The sequence below is a fragment of the Chanodichthys erythropterus genome, chromosome 7 (assembly GCF_024489055.1).
Source record: "Chanodichthys erythropterus isolate Z2021 chromosome 7, ASM2448905v1, whole genome shotgun sequence".
NCBI classification, from domain to species: domain Eukaryota; kingdom Metazoa; phylum Chordata; class Actinopteri; order Cypriniformes; family Xenocyprididae; genus Chanodichthys; species Chanodichthys erythropterus.
The window spans coordinates 27,553,730-27,580,459 of record NC_090227.1 but is presented as its reverse complement, the minus strand read 5'-3'; the positions used below and the strand labels follow the sequence as shown (position 1 = coordinate 27,580,459).

The following is a 26,730-nucleotide window of genomic DNA, read 5'->3' as shown; positions in this document are numbered from 1 at the left end:
TCGTGAGACGACTTTTCATGACGGCGCTTTGAAGATTGTCGTGCAAATGGACAAAGGGGCTCAATACGTACCTTCCACCATACAAATGAAAAAAAAAAAAAAGTATGAACATACAAGCACGGATCATGAACACACACATGCATGTCTTTTGTAAACGTACACATATAAGTAAAGCATTAGGTGCCTATATAGGCAAAAAATATATATTTTTTCTATATATTGCCCAAAACAAAATCTTTGTTGTACAAAGAATGACTTAAGAAAATATATTCTTTCAAATTTTCAAATGTCAAAATATATGACAAAATGTACTTTAAGCAGCAAAAAAAGTACATTTCCAATCTTAAAAAAAAAAACATATTGGGTAATGCAAAATGTATTTTATAAAATATATGTTAAACAATTTAACTATATTTAGATTGAAATACATGGTCAAAAAATATATACAAGGAAATACAAGTAACTAAAACTTGTGAGGGAGAAGGTGATGTGGTCTTGTCAGGGCAATCACTGTGGAGACAGTGATTGACAGGTGTGATAGTGGCAGGGTCAGGTCAGTAGCTCTGTATGGTGATGCTATGAGAATTTCTAGATTTGACAGTTAAATAACTGTGAGAAATGAACTATAAAATGAACTAAAGGACCTCTTAATGCAGAGACACACATAAATACACTCAAATACCTACTACCATAAATGTACTCATAAGCCAAACAGATCCAGAGACTCTCACACTATGCTATCAGACATTTTTGTGAGATAAGAAAGGTACGGTTTTGATTTGTACTTAGTGTAAACCTGATTATGTTGTCCAAATTCAGGAGTGTAACCAGTCAACATGTCAAGAGCTTTATAGGAAAAATACAGTTGTCCTCACAATAAAAACATGCACCTGTTTGGCAAAATATAGACAAATACTTTGGGATAAAATGTATTAGTGGTTTTGACTTACTTATCAACATCCTAGCAACCGCATAGTATTGCACTGATCATGGTGGCAATGTTTGCCCTGACAAGCACCATTTTTCTTCAGAAAATGTACTATACAGGATCTAGTTTACAAACATTCACACATACAAAACATACATTTGATATAACTACAATAACCGTTATGTTTACGCAGCACACACATTGCCTCTGCACCTTGGTGCTGATTACTCTCAACATGGGGACAAGAAAAGTGTCAGTCAATAAATGGAAAAAACAAAGTAACTTACAAAGTAACTTACAAAGTAACGTTACTAATTTGAAACTCTGAAATTTTGTTGTAAATTTAAAAGTTATGTGTTACTTGAAAAAAGTAATCTGATTGCATAACTCACATTACTTGTAATGTGTTACATTGTGTCCTAAATAGACGCAATGCCGCAACATGTGATAAAAGGTATCTTTTCCATGTTAATCAGAGTTTTGTTCTAATTAGCCGCGACAGCGACATGCAATTAGTAAATCATGATCATTTAGCCCACTATTTTTTTTTCCTGCATGTCAAGTGTATTCTATGACAAAAATTGTTTCAGTAATCTTTAATAATGTTTAAATGGCGTAATATTCATGAATTTGATTGTGTACTTATCCATTTCATTGTGAGTGAAGGGGGCTTGCAGAGAGAGCCCGCTTACACTCTCTTCTGATTGGCTTTATCACGTCTCATATTCGCGTTGCGTCTGATGTGGACAGGCAAATTGTTTGTCGCTGGAAATTTATCGCATCACATCTGGTTAGGAGACTGTGTTACCCCAACACTGGTAGTGGGTGCACTTTGCATTCTAAGACTTCATTCTAATTCTAACATCTATTGAAAACACTATGTAAGGCTGCTTTTCCAAATGAAAGAAATATGTCAACCAGTCTGAGAGTGATTGAATGCTCTTCTATATGATTCTATGAAAAATTTGCTAAATTCTGCCCCAGACCACACATAGTATAAAGTCTTTACATGTCTTTTCGGAGACCTGATTCTGCATGTCTGCAGGTGTTATTACTTTAAGGTGTGTGTGTTTACCTTTTTGGGGTGTTTATTGATGTTGTCTGGGTCTAGCAGGTAAATGTGGTCTTTGGCTCCTAGCAGTAATCGGCTTTTCTCCTCATCCAAAAGTACTGTCTGAAACTGCTGTCCCTGGCTGGAACCCACAAATGGCACCACACTTTGAGAATGGATCAGCTCTGGAGAAGTCAAATGAGGGTCATCAATACAAAATACACATACATAAATACAATGTACTTTATGCACAAACAGGTTCAGAATGATGACCGAAGTTTTTCTAATGCAAGAATTTTAAGACTACTCTAAATTATCTGAACCAGGCTGTACATCAACAACTGTCTCATTTGTTTCTATTTTAATTAATCCTTTAAGCAATTTTAGTAGAAAAGTTGGTCCCACTTTATTTTAGGTGGCCTTAACTACTATCTACTTACATCAAAAAATAAGTACATTGTACTTAATGTGTTCATATTGTATTGCAAAACACTTTTGCTGCTATTGAGGTGGGATACGGGTAAGGTTAGGGAAAGCTTTGGTGGTATGGGTAGGTTTAAGGGTGGGCTAAGGTGTAAGGGATGGGTCAACAGTGTAATTATAAATGTAATTATAGAAATTAATTACAGATGTAATTACATGCAGGTATTTAAAAAAAATATAAGTACAATGTAAAAACATGTGTGTACACAATAAGTGCATTGTATCAAATGATTAATTTAAATGTAAGTACATAGTAGTTAAGGCCATCTAATATAAAGTGGGACCGAAAAGTTATTAAAGTGTAAATGTGCATCAGAATATTAACTTAAAAATTATATTTTTGGCTATTATTTTTGACTAAGAGCATTTATGTGTGAATGAGCATGTTCATGAGTACATGTCAACAATTGTCTTGTTTCTATTTGTTTCTATTTTTACTTCTCCTAAGCAATTTTAAAAGTTGAAAGATGAAACTAGTAAGTTTGAACTATGAACTCTACTAAGTCTGCTGAGCTGCTCTTTTTTTTTTTTTTTTTTTTTTTTTTTTTGAAAATGTAAAAATGCAGAAAGCTTTCTGTGGGATAGAGTATACAGTTTGTACAGTACAAAAATTATTATGTCTATGGAAAGTCCCCATAAAACATGAAAACACAACACAAAAATCAATAAATAGTGTAGCAATAAATCTGAAATTTTATCATCTCACACCTATTGTCTACACACCCACCCCCCATCCTCTGATTTTTCTAATGTTCTAAGGGGCTCCATTATCTCTATATTAAATCTGATCTACAGTATCAATAACCTTGGGGCTATCTGACATCTATGTGTTCAGATTCCATCCGGATAAAATGTTATCCTCTTAACATCCACCCGTCTACAAACCCGTCTCATTTCACCTGCCAAACATAAACCAAGAGCCTTTGAGCTGTCCGTAAGAATTCAGCTGGATCTAATTGCTCCACCTATATCAATTCTCACATGTCAACACAGAGGCAGATTAGCTCGATGGTTCATTTGCAGTATGTTTCATATTTTACCTCTTGTGGTCTCCGAGGGAGCAATGACACATTCTGTTATTCTTGCAGAAGAATGCTGGTTAATGGCTTAGACAGCTGAGATATGGCTGAGATTGGCGTTTGCGCATACAATGAAGGTAAGCCAAAAGTTGTCACGATAACACAAATCAGCTTAAAAGTTACAAGCTATCAACACCAACATAAGAGAGACGAAAAATCTCTAAAGGTGACATTGTTAAGCATTGTTCATGTTCTCTTCGGTGCGTACAAACCAAACTCTCTGGATACATAATTCTTGAGATATTTTTGAAACACGTCATGACGTTTGACTAAAGCACACAGTCTTTGTAGACTTGGACAGAGTCCTAACATTTCTCCACCCTATGTTCTGCTCTCCATGCACTCAAACATAACCATCTGCCAGCAGCCTCAAAGCAAGAAAATCTGGCAGTGTGCACCTAAACACTATGGAAAGCAGGTCTGTAGATTCATTTATGTTCTCTGATCCTCTTTTTGTTGTTTTAAATTCTGAATTTCACATATTCTCACACCATTTGGCGTTCATTCTTTATATCTCCCAATTTTCTGCTACCTCACGACATCTGTCGTCTGCCATGTACGCAAATATTGTTTGAACATCCCTGTTGTGGTCAGGTCAAGGGGCGTCTAGAGCATCAAGAAGTTGAATAAATCTTAGGATTTAACTATTAAATCTCTGGGGTGCAGGGTCAAGAATGGGTCATTTCTGATCAATATTTACAAGACAATAAATCCTCTCCAAAATAAAACCCCATTCATGCTAACGCCTGACTAGCTGATGCTAATCTACTCTGCAAACAGTATTAGGTCAGAGCCCTGCTGAAAGATCCCTGCTTAGCAATGAGGTCTACAGAGATTTATCTGGAGCTCTGGGGCTTTATCTGGATCCCTCAGGAGAATAAACCCCTCACTTCAACTCATAGCAGTCTATGAATTACAGAGAAAGTATAAGGAGGAGATGACCACAAAAAGGAATGGCAGAAATCGTAACAGTCAATCTGGCAATTATCATAACAGAATGCCTGCCTTTAGAGTAATAAAACCTAAAAAAAATGCTCACCCGCAAGTCATTATAGAACCTATATCAGGGCTCCAGACTGCATCTAAAATGGTTGCACTTGCCACAAAAAATATTAATTTGCAAATTATATTTTTACTTTTGTTGTGTTGACGTAATAAAATAAGACAATGCGCAGCAAAGTTGCAGTGAGAAATCTCACAGAGTGCCAAAATACGCATGGGAACAGCGAGGATTAGCTTTCTGCGTCAGAAACGCGTGACAAAATGAAAGATATATCTCTATCAAGCAACAACGCTGATGGCTGTGCCAGCATGAGAGAGATAGAAAATGATGGAGACGTGCCAATGAATGTGCATCCAAGTATGTGGATGAACTACAACAGATAAATGTCTGCTGTTTGGACGCAAACAAATCCTTAACAATTCTTGTTTTTAATTGATACTGATATGGATTCTCAATATCTTTTAATCTTTACTGTTTTTTGTTAGGCTACTGCCTGAATTTCACATTATTTGTAGCGCAACCATCCATAATCGCAGTAAGATTTGTACTTAACTGTCACCTTTAATATTTCACTTTTAATGTGTTTGTTAATTTTAGTAAACAATTAACAAACTTTCAGCTTTCAAATTGTGACAATTTTATCACAAAATACAAGCAATACATGTTGTTTTGGCACTCTTTAATGTGGCCTGACAGATCGCTCAATCAGCATTTCGACCTTGAAAAGAGCTTTTATTAAACAGCTTAAGAACAATAATGTCACATAATGTCAAATTTACCTCAGAAAAGCCATTCAGTGCTCATAAACTTGTTTGTCAGCTAGTTAAAAATAACTATAGAAAGGGCCATTTTATTAAATATATTAACTATATCACATGATCCTTATATTTTTACTTAACCTGTTGTCTACATGAAAAAGAATGGAAGGAGCTAAAAATGAAATTCAACACCACCCATATAATTGCATGTGAAGAGCTGCCTTTCACCAAATTTACCTCTCTAATGAAGAAAAATAGATTGGGTGTGTGCAAGACATAAAACAACATTTATAGGATACATTAGGAGGAGGCCTATATACTCATTTGCCAAGTGATGCTGACATTATTATGGTCTGTGACACTGGTTCAAATTCTATGTAAAGAACAATTCTTTGTGACTGTATGCAAGTTGGAAAAACAATTCAGTTCCTAATTTTTGTGAATCTTAGTTCCCAGGACATCCACAGGATGGATGAAAATGCTAATGCTGTAAAAGGAGGGCAGATGTAACAACACATGACAAAATAAAAACATGTTTATTGTTTTGTGGCACTTAAAAAATAATTTGGTGCCTTTTTTTTTACTTTATAGGAGCCAATAGCTCCTTTTTTTTTTTTTTCTGTATATGATTTCTTCCACATGAAACACCAAAGGAGCATTACAAAAGTAATTATATTACAGTAATATATTACTTTTTGCTGTAACGCAGTAATATAACACATATTCTACTTTTTTAATATTCTACTTTTTACAATCTCAGTAATGCATGTTACAACAACACATTTTAACCCGAAATTAAGTGCCGTTTTATTTTTTACCAACACTGCAAGACTTTCCAGCACAAGAGAGAAAAAAAAAAAGCAGGTAAAACAGTATGTCTATTTTTTTCTGCTGCTGGAATTCAATGGTTGAGATGATAATCTATTTCAGAGAAAAGCACAAGAATGTAATGGTCAAGTGCAATATTGAAATCTATGCGCGGCACTGAGGGAACTTTCTGGAACTAGGCAATAGCTCTCTCACTTTATCCAACTGAGAGATGTAGTTTGCGGTTGGGTGTTTTGAGCTGCCGTTCAGTCTGTATTTCACACAGCAAGATGAGAAATGGCGTGGGCTGCTCCGAAACAATCGCAGAATATGCAGAATGCAGTTTGTTAATATTTAATTTAACGTATTAATAATACAATTAATGAATTATATTAATATATTTAAATTAATTTTAAGTTATTGCCAAGCCCCCCTGGAGGATCACTGGCCTACACCGTCATTATGCTACATAATCACCCTCCACTGGATGTATAATGAGCAGCAATAAACTACATTTTAGCATTTTATGCATCATACTTCTGTGGTTATTTTGGTGAAAGTAACTCAAAAGTAACAAAAAAGTAGTGTAAAGCATTACAGTTCAGATACAGTTCAGCAATATTGTAATCTAACTCATCACTTTCAAATGACAGTAACTAGTAATATATAATGTATTACATTTTGGAAGTAACTTGCCCAACTCTGGTTGAAACGTATGTACTGTAAGCTTGGCAAACAGTTTTGGAAATTTCAGACTATTCTCACTCAAGTACAGAGGGACTATACTTCCATGACTAGAAAGGCAATTGTCAAAATGGCTACAGAGTGAAATGACTTCAATAAGAACTTCTTATAAGTCAAATTTTATTTAGATTGTAGTGTAATGCTACACTTCTGCAGTGTGCTGATCGTGGTGGCTTAATAATTGTTCTTATAAGAAACACAGACTCAATGTGGAAACATAAAGAAGGTATTGTCCATTCAGTTCAATCTTTACATAGTGCTATACAGTTCAGCCTTTACATTTCAAGCTATTTCAGCCCTACAGGTACATCATTTATCTTTAGGCAACAGCAAAGCATAAAGGTTGATGACTGAAATACAAACCTATGAAGTAATGCACAATTTGAGGGGCTGACAACCCCCAGCTATTCACCAGAAACTGGGCCACATGTGAAAGCTAATGTCACAGAGTAAGACTTCTTTTAAGATTTCTCAGACGGTAAAGGATTACACTCTCAGGTGTAATCAATATTCTGGCTGTGGTTTGGGAAGAGAGCCAAACTAGTGGAAATGAGTGTAACTCTGTGTACAGTACATTAGGAAGACGCATGACTATATTTATGACCTGCTTGTTTTACATCTGTTTAGAGAGCCACAGCCAACTGGGAGCCATCTAGTTATAAATTCATTGTATACTATACTGAGAGTCCTTAAATTGCTGTTGCAAAATTAGGCTTTGTGTTTGCACAATGCTTCACACTCATGCATGTCTATACCATCATGCGTGTACACTTTATGTCAAACACAATAAAATATACCACTCATAAAACAATCAATAACCCTCACTCAAGACCCCTGTGCTGAGGGAATCTGTCTTTAATAGAAATATTTACACAACCTGAAAATAATATTTTGATGTGTTTCACTGGACATTGTCATCTAGGAGTGATGTTAAGGACAGAAAGCATATTGTTTAGTTGACTCCAGAGAACATTATGAGATGTATCTAATGCGGATCAGATGTTCCCCTTTTAGCCTTCTTTCAAGAGAAAAACATACTGTCGACCGGCCCTGAGGTGTGCACGCAGTCCTGCATACTCCTGGATAATGACACACTCTGTTTTAAAGGAGTGCACTGACACAGAAATGGTGCTGATACTTTTATGAGAGCATCTGCTCAGATGATGGATTGTGAAAGACTATTTCTGCATCCTCACCAACAGGACCAAACATGGAGTGGAACAGCAAGTTTTAAGATCAAACTGACCTGTTCACTGTAGCTACAGTGGGTACGGAAAGTATTCAGACCCCCTTAAATTTTTCACTCTTTGTTATATTGCAGCCATTTGCTAAAATCATTTAAGTTCATTTTTTTCCCTCATTAATGTACGCACAGCACCCCATATTGATATAAAAACACAGAATTGTTGACATTTTTGCAGATTTATTAAAAAAGAAAAACTGAAATATTGCAATTGCTGTGACACTCATATATTTAACTCAGGTGCTGTCCATTTCTTCTGATCATCCTTGAGATGGTTCTACACCTTCATTTGAGTCCAGCTGTGTTTGATTATACTGATTGGACTTGATTAGGAAAGCCACACACCTGTCTATATAAGACCTTACAGCTCACAGTGCATGTCAGAGCAAATGAGAATCATGAGGTCAAAGGAACTGCCTGAAGAGCTCAGAGACAGAATTGGGGCAAGGCACAGATCTGGCCAAGGTTACAAAAAAAGTTTCTGCTGCACTTAAGGTTCCTAAGAGCACAGTGGCCTCCATAATCCTTAAATGGAAGACGGTTGGGATGACCAGAACCCATCCTAGAGCTGGCCGTCCAGCCAAACTGAGCTAAGGGGGGAGAAGAGCCTTGGTGAGAGAGGTAAAGAAGAACCCAAAGATCACTGTGGCTGAGCTCCAGAGATGCAGTCGGGAGATGGGAGAAAGTTGTAGAAAGTCAACCATCACTGCAGCCCTCCACCAGTCAGGGCTTTATGGCAGAGTGGCCCGACGGAAGCCTCTCCTCAGTGCAAGACACATGAAAGCCAGCATGGAGTTTGCCAAGATGGTGAGAAATAAGATTCTCTGGTCTGATGAGACCAAGATAGTACTTTTTGGCCTTAATTCCAAGCGATATGTGTGGAGAAAACCAGGCACTGCTCATCACCTGTCCAATACAGTCCCAACAGTGAAGCATGGTGGTGGCAGCATCATGCTGTGGGGGTGTTTTTCAGCTGCAGGGACAGGACGACTGGTTGCAATCGAGGGAAAGATGAATGCGGCCAAGTACAGGGATATCCTGGATGAAAACCTTCTCCAGAGTGCTCAGGACCTCAGACTGGGCCGAAGGTTTACCTTCCAACAAGACAATGACCCTAAGCACACAGCTAAAATAACGAAGGAGTGGCTTCACAACAACTCCTTGACTGTTCTTGAATGGCCCAGCCAGAGCCCTGACTTAAACCCAATTGAGCATCTTTGGAGAGACCTAAAAATGGCTGTCCACCAACGTTTACCATCCAACCTGACAGAACTGGAGAGGATCTGCAAGGAGGAATGGCAGAGGATCCCCAAATCCAGGTGTGAAAAACTTGTTGCATCTTTCCTGTCTGAATACTTAGGACCATGTGATATTTCAGTTTTTCTTTTTTAATAAATCTGCAAAAATGTCAACAATTCTGTGTTTTTCTGTCAATATGGGGTGCTGTGTGTACATTAATGAGGGAAAAAAATGATATAACAAAGAGTGAAAAATTTAAGGGGGTCTGAATACTTTCCGTACCCACTGTGTATATATATATATATATATATATATATATATATATATATATATATATATATATATATATATATATATAGACACACACAACATGAGACTGTTGAGTGTGAACCCTTTTATAGTCTAAAGAACCTTTCTGTGCTACAAAGAACCTTTTGTGCAATGGAAAGGTTCTTTGGATAGTAAAGGTTCTTCATGGAACCATATACCCTGCCAAAGAACCATTTAAGAACCATTATTTTTAAGAGTGCAGATAGCCCCCCATTCCAGGCGATTCTTGAGATTCGCATTCGAGGGCATGGCTTACCAATATACAGTCCTTCCCTTCACGCTGTCTCTAGCTCCCCGCACTTTTACCAAGTGCATGAATGTGGCGCTTTCCAAACTAAGACAGATGGTAATCTGGGTTCTGAATTATCTCGACGACTGGTTCATTCTGGCCCAGTCGCGAGCCGAGCTAGAACATCACAGATCCGTGCTCCTCAGCCACTTGGAGTGCCTGGGATTCAGGGTCAACTTTGCCAAGAGCTCACTGCTCCCCAGCCAACGTATCACGTTCCTGGGTGCAGTTTTCGACTCAGTCCGTATGACAGCTGCAGTCTCGCCAGAGCATGCTCTGGCCATTCAGCAGCTCGTGGCTTTAGTCAGGAACAAAGTCTACCTCCCTCTGAAGTTTTTCCAGAGGATGCTAGGGCTGATGGCTTCCGCCTCCCCAGTCCTGCAGCTCGGCCTTCTACGGATGCAGCCTCTGCAATACCGGTTGAAGTATTGGGTCCCTCCTCACACTTGGCGGCATGGCCGCCTGCGTATCAGGGTCAATCAGGCCTGCCTGGCAGCTCTGAAACCCTGGAAAACCTGCAGGCGGTGTTCAGAAGGACGGTGCTCTCGACAGATGCGTCCAACCTAGGTTGGGGCGCTCTTTGCGAGGGCAGACCAGCCTTTGGCTCGTGGTTTCACGAGGAGAGCCATCTTCACAATCAACTGCCTCGAGATGCTGGCAGTGATTCGAGCCCTTCACTCTTTTCAGGCCTACCTGACGGGATGCCACATCCTAGTCCAGTCGGACAGCATGACAGTGGTGTCTTACTAAATCACCAGGGTGGTCTTTCGTGCAGCCGCTTATGCGCACTGGTGAAGCGCCTTCCGGAATAGGCATTACCGAGGTTGCAGTCGCTCAGGGCGACGCACATACCAGGAAGAACGAATCTGGGAGCAGATATGCTATCTCGGAGCAATGTCCCCTCAGACGAGTGGATGCTCCACCCCCAGACGGTTCTCACAATCTGGGAGATGTTCGTGAGGGAAAAGATAGACCTCTTCGCCTCAGAAGACAACTCTCACTGCAACTTGCAGGCCCTCTCCGTGATCCCTGCATGCCTCGAATTTGGGCCCAACGACTCCAAAATCGTTTTAAAAACCAGGCATGGCTACGTTCCTAAAGTGCTCTCGACCCCTTTCAGAGCACAGGTCATTTCCCTCTCAGCGCTGCCTCCCTCGTCGGATGAGCGAGAGCTGGAATTACTCTGGCCTGTCAGGGCATTGAGGACCTACATCGAGCAATCACGGCCGTTCCGGCAATCCGATCAGCTCTTTATCTCCTTTGGCGGCCGCACCGAGGGGTCTTCGGTCTCAAAGCAACGTCTTTCGCGTTGGATAGTCGACGCTATTGCTCTCTGCTACTCCTCTATGGGCCTTGACTGCCCCATAAGAGTCAGAGCCCACTCCACTAGAGGAATGGCTTCCTCGTGGGCTTGGTCCAGTGGAGTCTTTACTAAAGACATCTGTGAGGCGGCCGGCTGGTCCTCGCCATCCACTTTTGTCAGATTTTTATCCCGATCTTACAAGCTCGGGTCCTCTCGGTATGATACAGCGGCTTCTGTCGAGCTCCGCCTCATGCCATTTCGGGAGTTAGCTCCCCTTTGCAAGTGTAACACTTGGGTTCGACGGCTTCGGCCTTCTCACTTGTCCGCTGGTTCCCCTGCGGTGTCCAAGACAAGTTCAGTCGTTCCCTTCCACGGCATAGCGCAGGTGAATTCGTTCCCCATATGCAGTACGAGTGAAGTATCGAAAAGGGAACGTACTCGGTTACTAAAGTAACCTCGGTTCCCTGAGATACGGAACGAGAACTGCGTTACTTGCTGTGCCAGGTTGCTGCGGCTTCAGTGTCGTCGCTTCAGTCAAATGACCTGAAATCCCATGGCAAAATGCCCGATTATATAGCTATAAGCCCCGCCCGTTTTGGCGGGCTTCTTCGCGCGCTTTGTCGCCATAGGCTTGCGCGGCAACGCCACGCCATCATTGGTTCAACAACTTCTCATGAGTGAACCAATGACGATGCAGTTAGACTGCGTTATTGAAAAAGGCTTCAGTAGCGGGAAAAAGGAGACCTTTTCCCCATACGCAGTACTCGTTCCGTATCTCAGGGTACGTTACCATTGCCATTTTTTGGTGTTTTAACTAAAAACACTAGTGAGATTTATGCTTAAAAACAGAAAAAACTGACTAAAAAACTGTAAATGGGACTTGAAAACCAACATACTGTACAGATTTTCATTGTAGAAATGTCAAGAAAATCTTTTCAGAGGTCAGTCAATGCACAAAGCATCATTTCTAACATACGCCAAGCAGCTGTCTGTTCTTTCCACTCATTCGCATTACATTCTCCCCAGCACAGCAACTAAAATATGGCAAACTGACGCACAGCAGGTAGGATTTTTATGCTAAAGAAACTGAAAATAAACAGGGCGCTCACTACAGTCACTCATATTTTTATTGGCGTGGGTTTCCTTATATGGATGAGGTTCTGTTTCAGTAGTTCTGGCATGCTGTGGGTCAGTTTTAGGGAGCCATCAATTTTATTTTCCTCAGTGGCATAAAACAAATGCCATACTCAGTTAACTTTTCAAATTGAGGCAGGGATCAAACATAGAAGTGGAAATGGAGAAAAGACTTATCACTTCTTGTTGGTTAGAAAGACCATTAATTTCAAAGGGACACTTTATCAATTGTCAGCGCTACCAAAAACACGTTTTGGAACAGAACATGGTATCTAATCAGTGGTGCTACTGATGATGTAAAGCTGTAAAGCTCAGTGCAGATTTATCATGCATCTACAACTGTGGACAAAGTATGCATGACTTTTAACAATCCATGTGTCAGTGCATGAGTATGGACATGTTGTTACTTTTAACAGATGTTTCTTTTACACCTCACTCACTTTATAGCATCATACGTTTATCTTGCCCTTAACTCTCAAACATTGTGGCACTGCTACGGTGTTGTCAACTAACACCAGTGATAAGCTAAAATGTGCTGTGCTCATGGGATCACTGTTGAGATCAGAGCGTTAACGCCTTATTGACTTATCAAACCTTTGAAGCCGCAGCTGCAGTCGAGCGATCAAACACAACCACAGGTAGAGGGAGGGAGTGCATGCAACAGTGGTTAGCAAATACCACAAGAGATGTAGCCAGTTACAGTGAGGTACTGGGTAAAATCCCAGACCAAAGTAGTCGTGGCCTTATTTTACCTCTCATTATGAAAGGGCCATTTTGTCCTAGAACTTCTGACGCAGCAAGAGGGGGAACCACGAGTAATTTTATTTCACAATAACAATATATCATAATGTAATTGTTTTTGCTTGAAATAAGGTTGATATAACGCAAGTAAACAAGCTTATTGAAGACAAGCAAATAGTAATAAAAAAACAAAGAAACTAATTATGAGTGATAGGCTTGTAATTTTAAGACCTAATGCATGGATCTAATTATGGCTGTCACTAATGATTATTTTGGTATTTTGACGATTAATCGAGTGATATATTTTTTTTGTGGAAATATAAATAGACCTAAGTGTAACCACTCCTGTATGAACCGCCCTGCTCTAAGCGGGACTCAAACCTGGGTCCGCAGGCATGGGAGTCGGGCACTCTAACAAGGAGACTAAAGACCACAGTCTCTAGCATCAGTTGCTAGAGCGCCTCTTGAGATCAGAGGAGTGAGGTTTACATGCACAGCTCTTACTGGTCTACATCCGTTACATAAGCAAAGACCTAAGCCTTTCAAATGATTTAAAATACATATATAATAACAACGTGGCAATAATATTGGGTTCAAATAAAGTATCAAAAGCAAGTAATCATACAGTTTTATAGAACAACACTGTTAAAATGCATAATATACATAATAAAAACAATCATCTTATGCACATCATGTATTATAACTAATGCCTGCAGAGGGCAGAGTGTTGTTACACTTTACAGCAGATCAAATCCCTGTTTATTATTGACCAAACGACATTTAATCAAATGTTTACTTAATCTTTAATAGTTGGCCACTTCTTTACAATAGAAATGCTACAGCCACTGTTTTTCTTGGACAAGAATATGAGGACATCAAAACATGCAAACTCAAAGCGAGGATTTAAACTTTTATTTTGAAATCCGGATGAACAATTTGCATATTTAGAAACATTGTATTCTCCTGTGTTGGTGTGGGTTTATAAATCATTTACCTTACAAATCTGATGAAATGGCACACATTGCATTCCCAGATGAATTTTAAAATTAACCCAAACTCACAGCTTGCAGAGATAGGAGTTTGAGACGCGCTCATGTAAATGATAACAGTTCATTTCATTTACTGTGAACAGAGCCACTCTGAGACACACGTAAACTACAAGTATAAAAAAATAATGAAAGCGCATATTTATATTGAACATATATATTTATATATATTTGAATATATTTAATTAATTGAATTACAGCCTTTGTGAATTCAAAATAGCACTATATTATAGTATGGCCTTTAAATGGTTATAATACATCTGGCAGCCTTATTAAAATGGTCTAATATGCGATTCATAGATTCTCGTCTGTGGAATGCGCTACTTCCGGTATTTTGCTGGTTACTCGACATGGGTAAATTGCAACCAAGGAATTTTTTAAATCAAGTACTTGAATTTAATCGAGGAATCGTGACAGCCTTAGATTTAATATTTTGACAAAATATCGTTATAATTGTTTATATTCAGTTAAGATGTAACCTACAGTGTTTACGTGAATACTCGCCAAGACAATCATTTTGCCATATATTTGTTTATTTGACCGTTTAAGTGCAATACGTTTAAAAAAAAGACAGCGTGTGAGTACCGAATTGATTGAGTTCTCTTTCACAGCTCTTTAATGCTTCACTTAAACATTTAAACTGGTCAGTCTTAAAAAATCAGAAAGCAAAAGTATTATACTAAAGATACAAGTTTTCTTTGAGGAATTATTTGAACTATAACCATTTAAATTAAAAACAATAGACGTCTATGGCATTTATCATCATTTAGATAGCTAAGTGTGTGTGTGTGTGTGTGTGTGTGTGTACAAAACTTGCATACTGCTACTGTGATATGCAGCACATCCCTTATGTACACTCAATCAGTCATATGTGCAGTCTAAATATTGACCTCATACAAGTGAGTTGTAAACCTCTCATCACACTCTAAAATGTACTTAAAAATGTATCCTTTAAAAATGACAAATGTTCCAGCAGATGTTTAAAATAAATACATGTAAATTCAGCAAAACACTAAAGATTTAAATATCTGAGAACAGATAATCCTAAAAAGAAATTGTCCACATAAAGCAAATTAAAAGCTTTTAGGAATAAAGAGAATGTTAAATAAAGTTTGAAAGTCACATAAGGACACATTTTACCTTTGTAGCCAAGTTTAACTCTTGGCACACTCTCTTTCATGCAGTCCACCTTGGGCAGAGAGAAGAAGAGCATCATCAAGGCAGACCACCAGACACCGGAGAACCGCCCCATCCCGACCAGTTGGAGACGCTGATGTCTGCTCCTCTGGCGCTTTTTGTCTGGTTCCCCAGCAGTCTTCATGACTGGAGAGGAGAATTCTGCTCCTGCGGACCTGTGATGGAGTGGACAGTTAGATAAAGTCATCTAAGGGAGTGGCTGGGCATCTCTGTGGGAGGTGTGTGATGAGGACTTGTTAAATCCCAAACAAATGTTCAGCTGCTTTACTGTGGTCTCTTTCAGGCATGTCTATGCATTTCAGCAGCTCTGCATCAGCTGCTGCTCTATTCAAGTCCTTTCTTTTGTCCACCAACACACATACTTTCTCTCTCGCTTTCTAAATCTGTTTGTCTCTAAACAAAAGGTCAGCTTGATGAGAGCAGCCACTTTCAACCTTCTTCCAAATGCCTTTCTTTTATTTTCTCACACCATCTCTCATCTGCTCTGTCCCCGTCTCCCTTTCTTGCTTCTACAACAAACAGTATTGTAAAAGCTGAGCGGCCGGGGTGACGGTCATGTCTGAATCTCTGCTTCATTAGTCAACAGAGTGCCATGAAATTGTGGGAGAGAGTGAAAAAACTGTTGTAGTCCATCTTCATTAGGAGATTTCCTTCAGCAGGGAATCACTAAGAACAAGGATTCACACACTCCAGAGTGGGGGCTCTCAAAACAGTCCCATTATTTTGAATGAAGGAACCAGCAAATGAATGAATGAATGAATGAGGGGATGGAGAGACTTCAACTTTTGGGCAAATGAATAAATGCATTTATGTAGATTTATATCAGGATTTTAGGAAATTAATTAAGAGACCTGTCAGTGAGGTCTTCAACAATAACTGTCAGACAAATACTGTCAGACATCAATTCACCTACTGAGCAATGTTTACATCATTTTGTGGTCTCTATATTTTGTGAGGACTATGACAATTCTGTGCAATAAAAGGTTCTAGATATTTAGCCTAGGGTTTAAGTGAGTTTTCACTTAAACCCACAAGTGAGTGGGTTTAAACATTCAAGTGCGAGAAGACGTGAAAGAGAATTCAATTCAGAACTTGCACAAACATGCACAAACAGTGATTTCAGTTCTCTTTCTTGTCTTTTTGTGATTGAACAGATACAAACACACAAAATTGTCAAAATGCACATCTTGGCAAGTATCCTCATAAACACAATCGCTTATGTCTGAAGTAAACGTAAAAAATTAAAGAAAATGGATGCGTATCGTTATTTTGGATCCGTGCATTAGGTCTTAAAGTGACAGCAGCCAAATATACCTTCTTCTGTCAGTGTCATTAATGTTCAAACAAAAGATGAAGAGAAAAATCACTTTTGTAGCTTTAACAAAGATTAATTATATTCAATTTATACAGTGAAGATGCAGTGTTATTTTACATTTGGTTACTCAATAAAGCACTGTTTATTTCATTCTTTGTTCTATTGTATTATATATATATATATATATATATATATATATATATATATATACATATATATATATATATATATATATACACACACACACACACAAGAAAAACAATATATTGCAATGTCATTTTTTTTTCTTTTTTTTCCAATACCGTGCAGCCCTAATTTAGCCTTTTTATTTGTGGAATATTAATCGCAATACTGAGTTTTATGCAAGTAGTGTCTAGGGCTGGGCGATGTCTAACAAATTGGCATCAGACGATGTCAACAGTGAAACATCGCGATGGACAATGACAACGGGCGGGGGGTCATAGTCATTTGTTACTATTTTGTTTAATCATCATGTTCGCGTTTGAGAGTTAAGCTCAACTTCCATTGGAATGAATCAAAAATGCTCGCTCTGGTCCACGCCAGTGGACATGCACCTTTAATATGGCACGCATCTGGAGAAAGAGAGAACGTGAACAGAGTTGAAAAGGCTTGAATGAAGCCTTGAATGAAGTTTGGCTTTAGATAAAACTAGTAGAGGACACACCACAAATGATCCTGAGTGCTTGTGGTGTGATCTGCACCGCTGTTTTGACGCGCTGCTAATTTCAACTAGAAACAGTAAAATGGTGCTACTGTTCCATCTTGCAGTCTGGATGGAAACATGCCGGAGTCCGGATGCCATTTGAATATCAGTAGTTTAGTTTGTGTAAAAAATCTAGTAGCCTATAATTCGTTGCCGGCTCAACATTGTGATGTCTGTCAGCCATCGGCGATGGACAATGGCATCGTCTATCGGCCCAACCATAATAGTGTCCATATATTTTAATGACCAACTGCTATATCCACTGCATTGATAAAAGTACAGAAACACTGTTAATCTATTTTTTTTTTTTTTTTAGATGTGTCTGACAAAGACATACATTGTCACTAAGGACATGCACATTTACTCTATTACTGCACATTTACACACACAGCAGATATACATATATCTAACGCTAACATAAAGATAAGTCAGATTTGTCTGTTTATTTAAAGAATACGAAGGCACAGATAGCTTTGATTATGATGGATTATACAGCATTCGTGACATGTAGAGCAGATTTAAAGGGGCTGAGGGAGCTATCTCAGAGAGCAAATGTCACAACGAAATCTGCATAGGGGCTCTTGGGTAATGCCTGAGTCTTGGAAGTTCATATATCAAACAACAGAACTTTTTTCCCATGTTTTTTTTTTTTTTTTATGTTTTCTTCCTTCTCCAGAAAGACATTTTTCATCTGATTTGACATCACAGCTATTGTGTCATGCAAACATCTCCTGGACAGATTCCTATACCTACCACAGACACAGTCCACTACAATATCATTCAGCTTTACAAAAGGTCAGAGCAAGTTCATTATTATGAGCTCAGGTTACGTATTTGTGTTGTTCTTGGCAGGGGTCAGTCTTTTCACTGTGGTCATAGTCGGGTGTAAGTGTTACCCCTTGCTCTGTGTAAATAATATTCATATCAACATAAGCACATGCAGACACCAAGGCCATGTTATGTTTTCATATTATAATCACAACATACAACGAAAATTTGTCTTCACTACATCACAAGAAATTCATATCATGTTCAAGGTGGCGGCTGGACTTTCTAAAACCAACACTGGTTTTTAGAGAAGATAAATAATATCCTATCATTTGCCCCATCAGAATAACCACTGAAATATTGCTCTGCGGATATATGGCTGTATTTTCTGGCTTCAATATTTTATACAAGCTAAGCCCAGTTATATTACTATACTTAGTGTCAGCTCACATGGTCGCCATCTGTACAGCTACTATTTTGTTCTTTAAAGAGGAAAAAATAAAAAGGAAAAAAAAATGTTTGTTTGATTGAACTGAAATGGAGCTAAGTTAGTTTGGCAGCATTCGTTTATTTTTCCACATGACTCTAATTGTATTTAAATGACTGAAGTTGATTTACTCAAAATAAAGAAAAGGCTATTTATACTAAGTGTAAGTGGTATGTGTTTGCGTGAGTATAAATAGGAACTGCATTTCTTCAGACTACTGTAAGATATGTTGTAGTGTAAAGATGCTTTCCACACATGATGCTATTCACACAAAATGTAAGTAGTAATATAAGTAATTTTCCTTAATATATAAGGAAAATATCTAGTAATGTGGTCTGTGGTCAGTAAAAGTAGTTAGTGAAAATAACCTTTGCCAACAAGTTTGGCAAATTTTAAACAAATTTAATATGTGTCCTTATTTAATATTCATATGAAGATTTCACACCATAGCTACATGAGGTACTACTGGTGTAAATGTAAAGTGAAAATTTTTACAATTAGTATTTCTATTATTAATTATATTTTCAATTAATTTATTGTTTACGTGGTTTCCTAATAATCAATTTTCTTAGAAATACCAATACCAATTTCCATGTTTGCAGTGCAATGTAAACTTAAAGGTGTTTTTAGTTTTGCCAATTAGAAGTTTTACATGAAGAAATGAACATAAATTTTAAGAAATATCATTAAAATAATGCTCACATGAGATACAGACTCTAGATATCAGTCTCCAGACTCCAGTCAGTCTTTTGGAGCAAGCTTTTTTATTCTACATGGGGTGTCCATTTATGGGATGTGTGCCACGTTGAGATCACATGATCAGCTGTTACTACTACTACTACTACTACTGGTTTGAAGTTAAGTATTTTCAGAAAACGCAATGACATATTCACTGTATGTATTTACAAAGACTCACATAAAAAGTGGCTCATTTTACAAAAAACTAAACAAAAAAAACATTTATTCTAGTCATAACTCCTCTTGTGTGTATAAAACCTGTGTATTCATGATTCTGTAACCCGGTAATGTGTATACAACCATATTTAATAACTATAATGAAAACATTTGTAAAATCTTATTTCCCTTACTTGTTATGAATACATAATTGCCTCAAGACATAACTGAATGACTGACAGCTTACACATGGAGCGAAAGTAAAAGCAGACCTTTAGTTCAACTCATTGAATAGTATTCGCATTACACTTTGTACAGTCCTTTGGCCTGAACTTAAACGTCCAATCACCCAGCACGAAAGCAGACGATGTCATAACGATTTAATCACAAATTTCATTTCTAATCCTCAACAACTATTTCCTACAGTCTGTAAGTTTGACATTTTTATATCCACAGCCATTCATGAAGGTTATCATCATCATCATCATCATCCATGGATCATTGCACTGTTATGGTAAAGGCTATTGAAAAAGATATCAAGTATCGCCACAATGTTAGACAGAGGAAAGAGTACAGTAAAAAAAGCTTTCAATTGTGTTCTGCAAACATTAAAAAGGGCGAAGCTCTGTCTTTAGACCTGTTTGTTTGAGCCAAGTCCATGTTTAATGATATGCTTTTAATCCCCCTTCTCATCTTTAAAGGCGGACATGTTTTAGCTCTCATACCTGCACTTAGCTCAAGGAGAGCCAGGTGCATATCTAATGACAGAGAGCAGAAAGAGGGTGAAGAAATTCCTCCCTGCCAACATTCCCAAACCTCATTATATGCCCAGAATACCTGACACTCTGTCTGTCTGTCTGTGAGTGACAGGTTTAGGGAATTATGGGTAATTCAATACATCCTGGAACCTCCATAGCCGTAATTGAGAGCAGACAAAGTGCTCGGATAATGCCCCCTGTCGATTAGCTGTGTTTGGAGTGAGCGGATTAAAAACTTTACTGTTATCCACACACAGGTGAAGAGGGGGCGGATGGTGTAAGGTTTAGGCCGTGTGAAGGATGGATAAAAGACGAGGGATTTGACATTCTGTGTTCTATCAAGGGTGCCCAGGTGTGTGAGGCCGCTGACAGGAGCCCTTTGAGAGAGACAAAGCTGAACACAGTCATTTTAGGATACAAACATTCACACACTTAGGGTTGTATGTGTCCAAAACAAAATATATCTGTTACAAAACCTATGGCCTATTTTATGAAGCCAGTTTTAGTGGCTCTACACAAGTTTAGTTTGAGCAAACTCTGATTTTTCAGGATTAAGAAGATGGACTGGTTTTTAGTGGTGTTCACTGTCATGGTAATTTACACTACATGGAACCAAAACCATCTGGAGGAGGTTTGATTCTGTGTAAGAGATCGCAAATCAAAACTGAACCAATCAGCTGTGAGAAATGGGTCACTGATGAAAAAAGTTTTTAAAAGTGTAAAAAAAAAAAAAAAGAAACATGAAGGAGATATAATTAATTTTAAAGTTTTTATTAAGTGTTAACAATGAGATTATGTGGTTTTTTATAATTAAGTAACACTGCTGTTGTCATTTTTTACAAGATGGACAAAATTTGTCACCAAAAAAGTAATTCGGTTTAGCCAAAATTTCGGTTTTACCGACTGACACTTTTGGTTATACCAAATGACGATATTTTCAAAAAATGCTAACAGGCTGATATCAAATACAAAAGATCAATCAAACATTTTATATTTAGTACAAGTTTTTTTTAAATATTACAACATTTTCCATGTTTTATAGTGGTTGTACCAAATGACATGGTGTTTCGGGACATGTGTATGAGCAAGTGAAAACATTATGATGGCACTTTTGTATTGCAAGCATTACTTTTTCTTTTCTTTCAATGAGTTTAAACAGAAGTTCTTGCACTAGGGCACAGCCTTCTGCTTTCTAAATGAGTCAAGAAATCTGGGATTTAAAAGAATCAAAGGTTGATTTGTCTTACTGCCTCATATACTGCTGATGTAGTGAGGAGAGACGGTGAGGCGAGACAGACAGAGAGAAAATGTACGAGAAAGAGAGACAGAAGTCTAAAAAAAAAAAAAATCACACTTCTGTGCTAGAGCCTTTTAACACCCAGGTGGCACTATGCTACACAGACGTACAGTAAACACACTTAGACACGAACACACACACACACACACACACACACACACACACACACACACACACACACACACACACACACACACACACACACACACACACACACACACACACACACACACACACACACACACACACACACACACACACAGCAACTAGAATCCATCACTCTGCCACTTAGCGCCCTACTTTGGTTCTTCAGCATACACAGAGGAAATTCAGCTCCCCACCCTCTCTGGTATCATGTTTTCCTCTTCAAATATATGTCAGAAGTCCAGCTTGCTAAACTCAGCAAAGCAAAACATTATATTGAGAACATAGGTACAACTATACTGTACGGCATATGTGCTTGTGCATGCATATTAAATAAAAACAGCTATGCTCGTGTTTTACTAAAAAAAAGTCAATATAGATAAATGAACTGCTAATATTTATTTTAATCAGTCAATACCTAATAAGAAACACACTCACATAGTAAGTAAATTGTGTGTATACTACATCTGGCTTATGACTGAGACTTTCTCTTGGTCTCACCCCATAAAACGGTGGGGTGTGTGAGAGAGAGTTTCCATAAAGTCTGCGTGCATCATAGAGAGGTATTATCCGGACCGTTAACACGAGGGAAATACCGCTGGGAAGAGAAAGAGCCCTCTCTAACGCACTCAAGTACTGCGTCCTGACTTACTTTAGTCCTCTTACTCTTCTGAAGAACCACAGAGTCAAGAGTTAATGCCAATCCCAGCTCAGCTGTTGGCGTGGACGTGTGAGGAGGACCAGAGGCAGACTGAAAATCTCCCATCTTTCATTCCCTTGACAGACACAACAGACACTTTACTCCCATCAAACATTCCTCACTAGAAAATCTGGCCAGCCGTTTGAAAACAAACCTTATCTACTTTCATAACCTTATTAATCTTTTCCTTAATTTAAAGTCACCCATGGGAGATTTTGTGGATTTTAATCCATGTTTTGACGCAACCAAGATTACTTCTAAAAGTTGATAAAAGTTAGATAATGGATTTAAAACATGTAAACAAAAACTACTTATGACATAAGGTCAATTCTCTAGAATGATAATGACACTGTGCCAAATGCTGCTCTGAGCCTTTGTGGTCCTCCTCCTTCAAGTCCACACTTTGGTGACACAATGCCACATAGTCTGCTCCATGGAGCCTACATCAGAACACACTTTTCTGGAACTTAAAATTACATCCTACGCACATGCTACACCCATCTCAAGTCCCAGTCCTCTAATTCCACCTGCAACTGACTAGCAAACCATTCACAGCGAAGAAAACTACAATGGGCACAGGAAAGGATGACACATAGGCTCATATACTTATATATAAATTTATTAAATTAACCAATATATTATTACATGAAATTATAAATTAAAATAATTAAATGTAAAATAAATGTATATGTAAATAAAATAATAAATATTTATAATAATATATGTAAATAAATAATAAAATGGGGCATCTATACAATAGCAAGCATGTGTTGATAAATGCATGTGTGCTTTTGTAATGATTTCGTTTTATTATTGCTTTATACACTTGTTAAAGTCAAATGTTTATATGTTTAATAAATCGCAGCTGGGATTTTAATATTCAGAAATAAAACACGTTTTCTATCACCTAAAAATAACAGGAGAAGAGAAAGGGGGGGGGGAGCCATGATCCACAACCTCAATAAACATCACTGTAAATATGTATCCTCATGAGAGTCAGCAAATCATTTTATACCCTAAAGTCTGTATCATTCAGAGAAGACGTGATGATAATAATAATAATAATAAGATGTGATAATAATATAGTATAACTCAGGAAAGATTATCGCAATCGACAATCGCCCGTCATAAGACACAAACTGTCACTTACTCACAAACTGTGATGCGCCTTAAAACTTCATCAAAATATGTCTGAACTGCTGAAGATGGGCATTTTGATTAGGTTTTGGTGCTATTCTGCCCAATATTTATCACTGAAATGCAATAAAATGAGGAAATATTAATAATAAAGGGTACCTGTGAGAGCTGGTGTCTGTCGTTATTTTCTGGAAGTCTGAGGCGCAGTTTGACACTTCAAGACCCGTTATTATCCAAAGTCATGCTATCTTGAAGACGTGTCCGCTGTTCTCAAACTAAGCTCTCTTCAACTTAATTGAGGGGAGACACATACAACGAAAACAAATAAAAAGACTAATGAACTGTTCTCTTAGTGTGACTGGACTCTGCGAATTTGGCTGCGGTGTCCGCGTCTGTGGCGCTCGTGTCTGCTGGCTCGAGCAGAGAGCGCCAATTAGCGCCGCGTGCAGGGAGGGGTGGGCTGGAATCGCGAAAGAGCAAAGCACGCTTCAACATATTCACACATTTTCCATGAGTTGGAGATACTGTCATTTGAGCCGAGCAATTTATTTATATATGTGTATATATATATATATATATATATATATATATATATATATATAGGCCTATGAATAATGATTAATTAAATTCGGGTTGAATAAAATGCGAGAGAATTAAGAGCGTTCCAGACATCTACATGAAAATAATGACTAGAACGGCGCTTGAATAACTTACATTTTATATGGGGTTGTTGAATGATCAATTCTGATTGACTGATGAATGTTCTAAGGTGTGCAACTATTTTTCAGGAAACAGCATTACAGTTCCATATTACTTCACCAAATTATTTATATTATTTCAAAGGTAGCCTACAGCCTACAAGCAAAATAAATAAATAAATAAAAACCCACAAACACACTGACCAGTGACCAAGCAAATAAATATAATGAATAATATGATAAAACATCAAACTATTTCTCCCCATCTTTCTCCCATAGGAATGCACACACATACGGTACAGAAGCACACAGGGAAATACACAAGCACAGACACTTTATCAGTAGCCTAAAATAGCTAAGTAACTGAAAAGCTGCACATCAATTATCAGTTGCGAGATAATAACGTTGCTGTTTTTGAAGCAGTTAAATGTACAGCTTCGCTATTAGTAGACATGCTGCTGCCGAACATTTGGTTATGCGTTACACCTGTTGTTAATTTAGGCTTAGTTTAATTGACCTGCATGTTTAAGCCGGTTGTTCTGTTCCGGTTCATTTTTTCTAAATTCAGTGTAAATAAAGGCAGCTACACACCAAGCTGATGGTCGGCCGTCGGGCGTTGGCCGACTAAGTTTTCTCAGTGTGTTCCGCACTGTCAGCTGAAGTTGGTCCTCGTCTGCTTTTTTTCGGCCGATTCGACATGTTGAATCAATGTCAGGCCATTTGATCATTCTGATTGACTGTTCAGCTACTACCACCTGCTGGTAAGGCGCAGAATGGACGTGGTAATTGGCCGTCGGCTGCCGAGCGTTGGTTTGGTGTGTCAGCTAGGGCAACTTTGGACCCAGACGCTGCTGACGTGAGCCAACCCCGCAGTCTGCTTTCATCGCCACCAGTTCGTCGGCATTGGCTTTGTGTGTTCCTGCCTTATAACTTATACATATAAATACTGCTTGTGTTTAGATCCTGCATTCATCTTTATTTGGTACCCAGCTGTGACAGAAGAAGTGACTGAAAGATCGATAGCAGCCTTTAAAATTCTCCTCTTGTAAGGGAACCAGGCCCACATGCAGGCTTTCTTGGAATGTATCATCTTGTGTATTATGATGAAGACTGACTGCATGTTTGTCCATGTGACAGACTTTCGAGGGACATTTCAAAAGTACGTGGACTGGGCACCCCTCCCCAACGGTTCCCGATTTACCATCTGTGAGAGTGAGGAGGAAAACTGCGCACCTTCTGCAGCCACTAGCCCAGAGACAGACCAGCCTGAGCCCACCCCAGACTCAGAGCCTAAGCCCACCACAAAACCACAGCCAAAGCCTGAGGTCAATACTGTCCCAGAACCCAAGCCCGAAGAATCATCTGACCAGGTGTGTGAGCCGGTTACAACGTCAGTTCCTGAGGGAATACTGTTGGAGTTTGAGAAGAAGAAGTGAAGCCCTAGTCTCTTTACTGGAGGAAGATTTGCTGATTGATTGGGAGAGTGATTGTCTAAATATAGTTCCTTCCGTTCTTTGGCTTCGCCTGGGTCTCTACAGCCAGTAGCTCCATTTCGGTCAGTCGTCCCCTTGTTCCAGCTGCCAAGCCTCTACCATGGCTCCTCGTTTTCTTGACTCCACCGTGGGCCAAACTTTTGACAGGTACTGTATATATACTTTATGTAAGGGGCATGCAGTCCATTTAAACTTTTTTTGTAATCAACAACATCAAGTGCATTAAACATTTCATTACGTCATGGTTTCCCTAACAAATTTTTTGAGAAAGGAAAATTTAAAAGATAAAAAAATAATTTAACCCATTCAAGTTAGGAGCAGAGAAGTGAATCGCGAACACACACACACACACACACTGCAAACTGTGATACACACCCGGAGCAGTGGGCAGACATTATGCTGTGGCGCCTAGGGAGCAATTGGGGGTTAGGTGCCTTGCTCAAGGAATCAAACCAGCAACCTTTGGGTCACCAGTCGGACTCACTAACCATTAGGCCACGACTGCCCCCAATTTGTGAATCAATAAAACATTACGTAATCCAGATTACATTTAATCAATTACTACCCAGCATTGACTATAAATTACTAGATAGATTCCCTTTGTGATTTGAGGTGTGACATAAAGATTACATAATAAAGTGTTAATATATGTAACTGTCCATCATTTATTTATTTGCCCAACAACTGTAATTTTCTTTAAATCTGTGCCACTTACAGAGGGTAAGCTTTGGCGCCTACGCTTTGTTGTTATTCGTCATCATCATTGTTCCACATTCTCATTGGTTTGCTGGCATATGGGGGATTTTCACAATTTCATTTTCTCCAATGAGAAATAATTTTTTTATGAAAACAACTGTTAAAGACAGACCTACTAGATTTACATGCACTGTAACTATCCAAGGTTGTTAATCGATAGTACGCATTTGTTGAAGTCATCGAT

General features: G+C 38.5%; 1 protein-coding gene across 1 annotated transcript in view; it reads right to left on the bottom strand.

Moving 5' to 3' along the window:
• The window catches only part of sema3d (sema domain, immunoglobulin domain (Ig), short basic domain, secreted, (semaphorin) 3D), a 78,417-nt gene that overhangs the window by 25,716 nt on the left and 25,971 nt on the right, over positions 1-26,730 (bottom strand). The window contains exons 2-3 of the mRNA XM_067390032.1: positions 15,319-15,530; positions 2,004-2,164 (exon numbers count right to left, since the gene is read on the bottom strand). Coding sequence (XP_067246133.1) covers positions 2,004-2,164; positions 15,319-15,530 — 373 coding nt within the window. The remainder of the gene's footprint in view (positions 1-2,003; positions 2,165-15,318; positions 15,531-26,730) is intronic.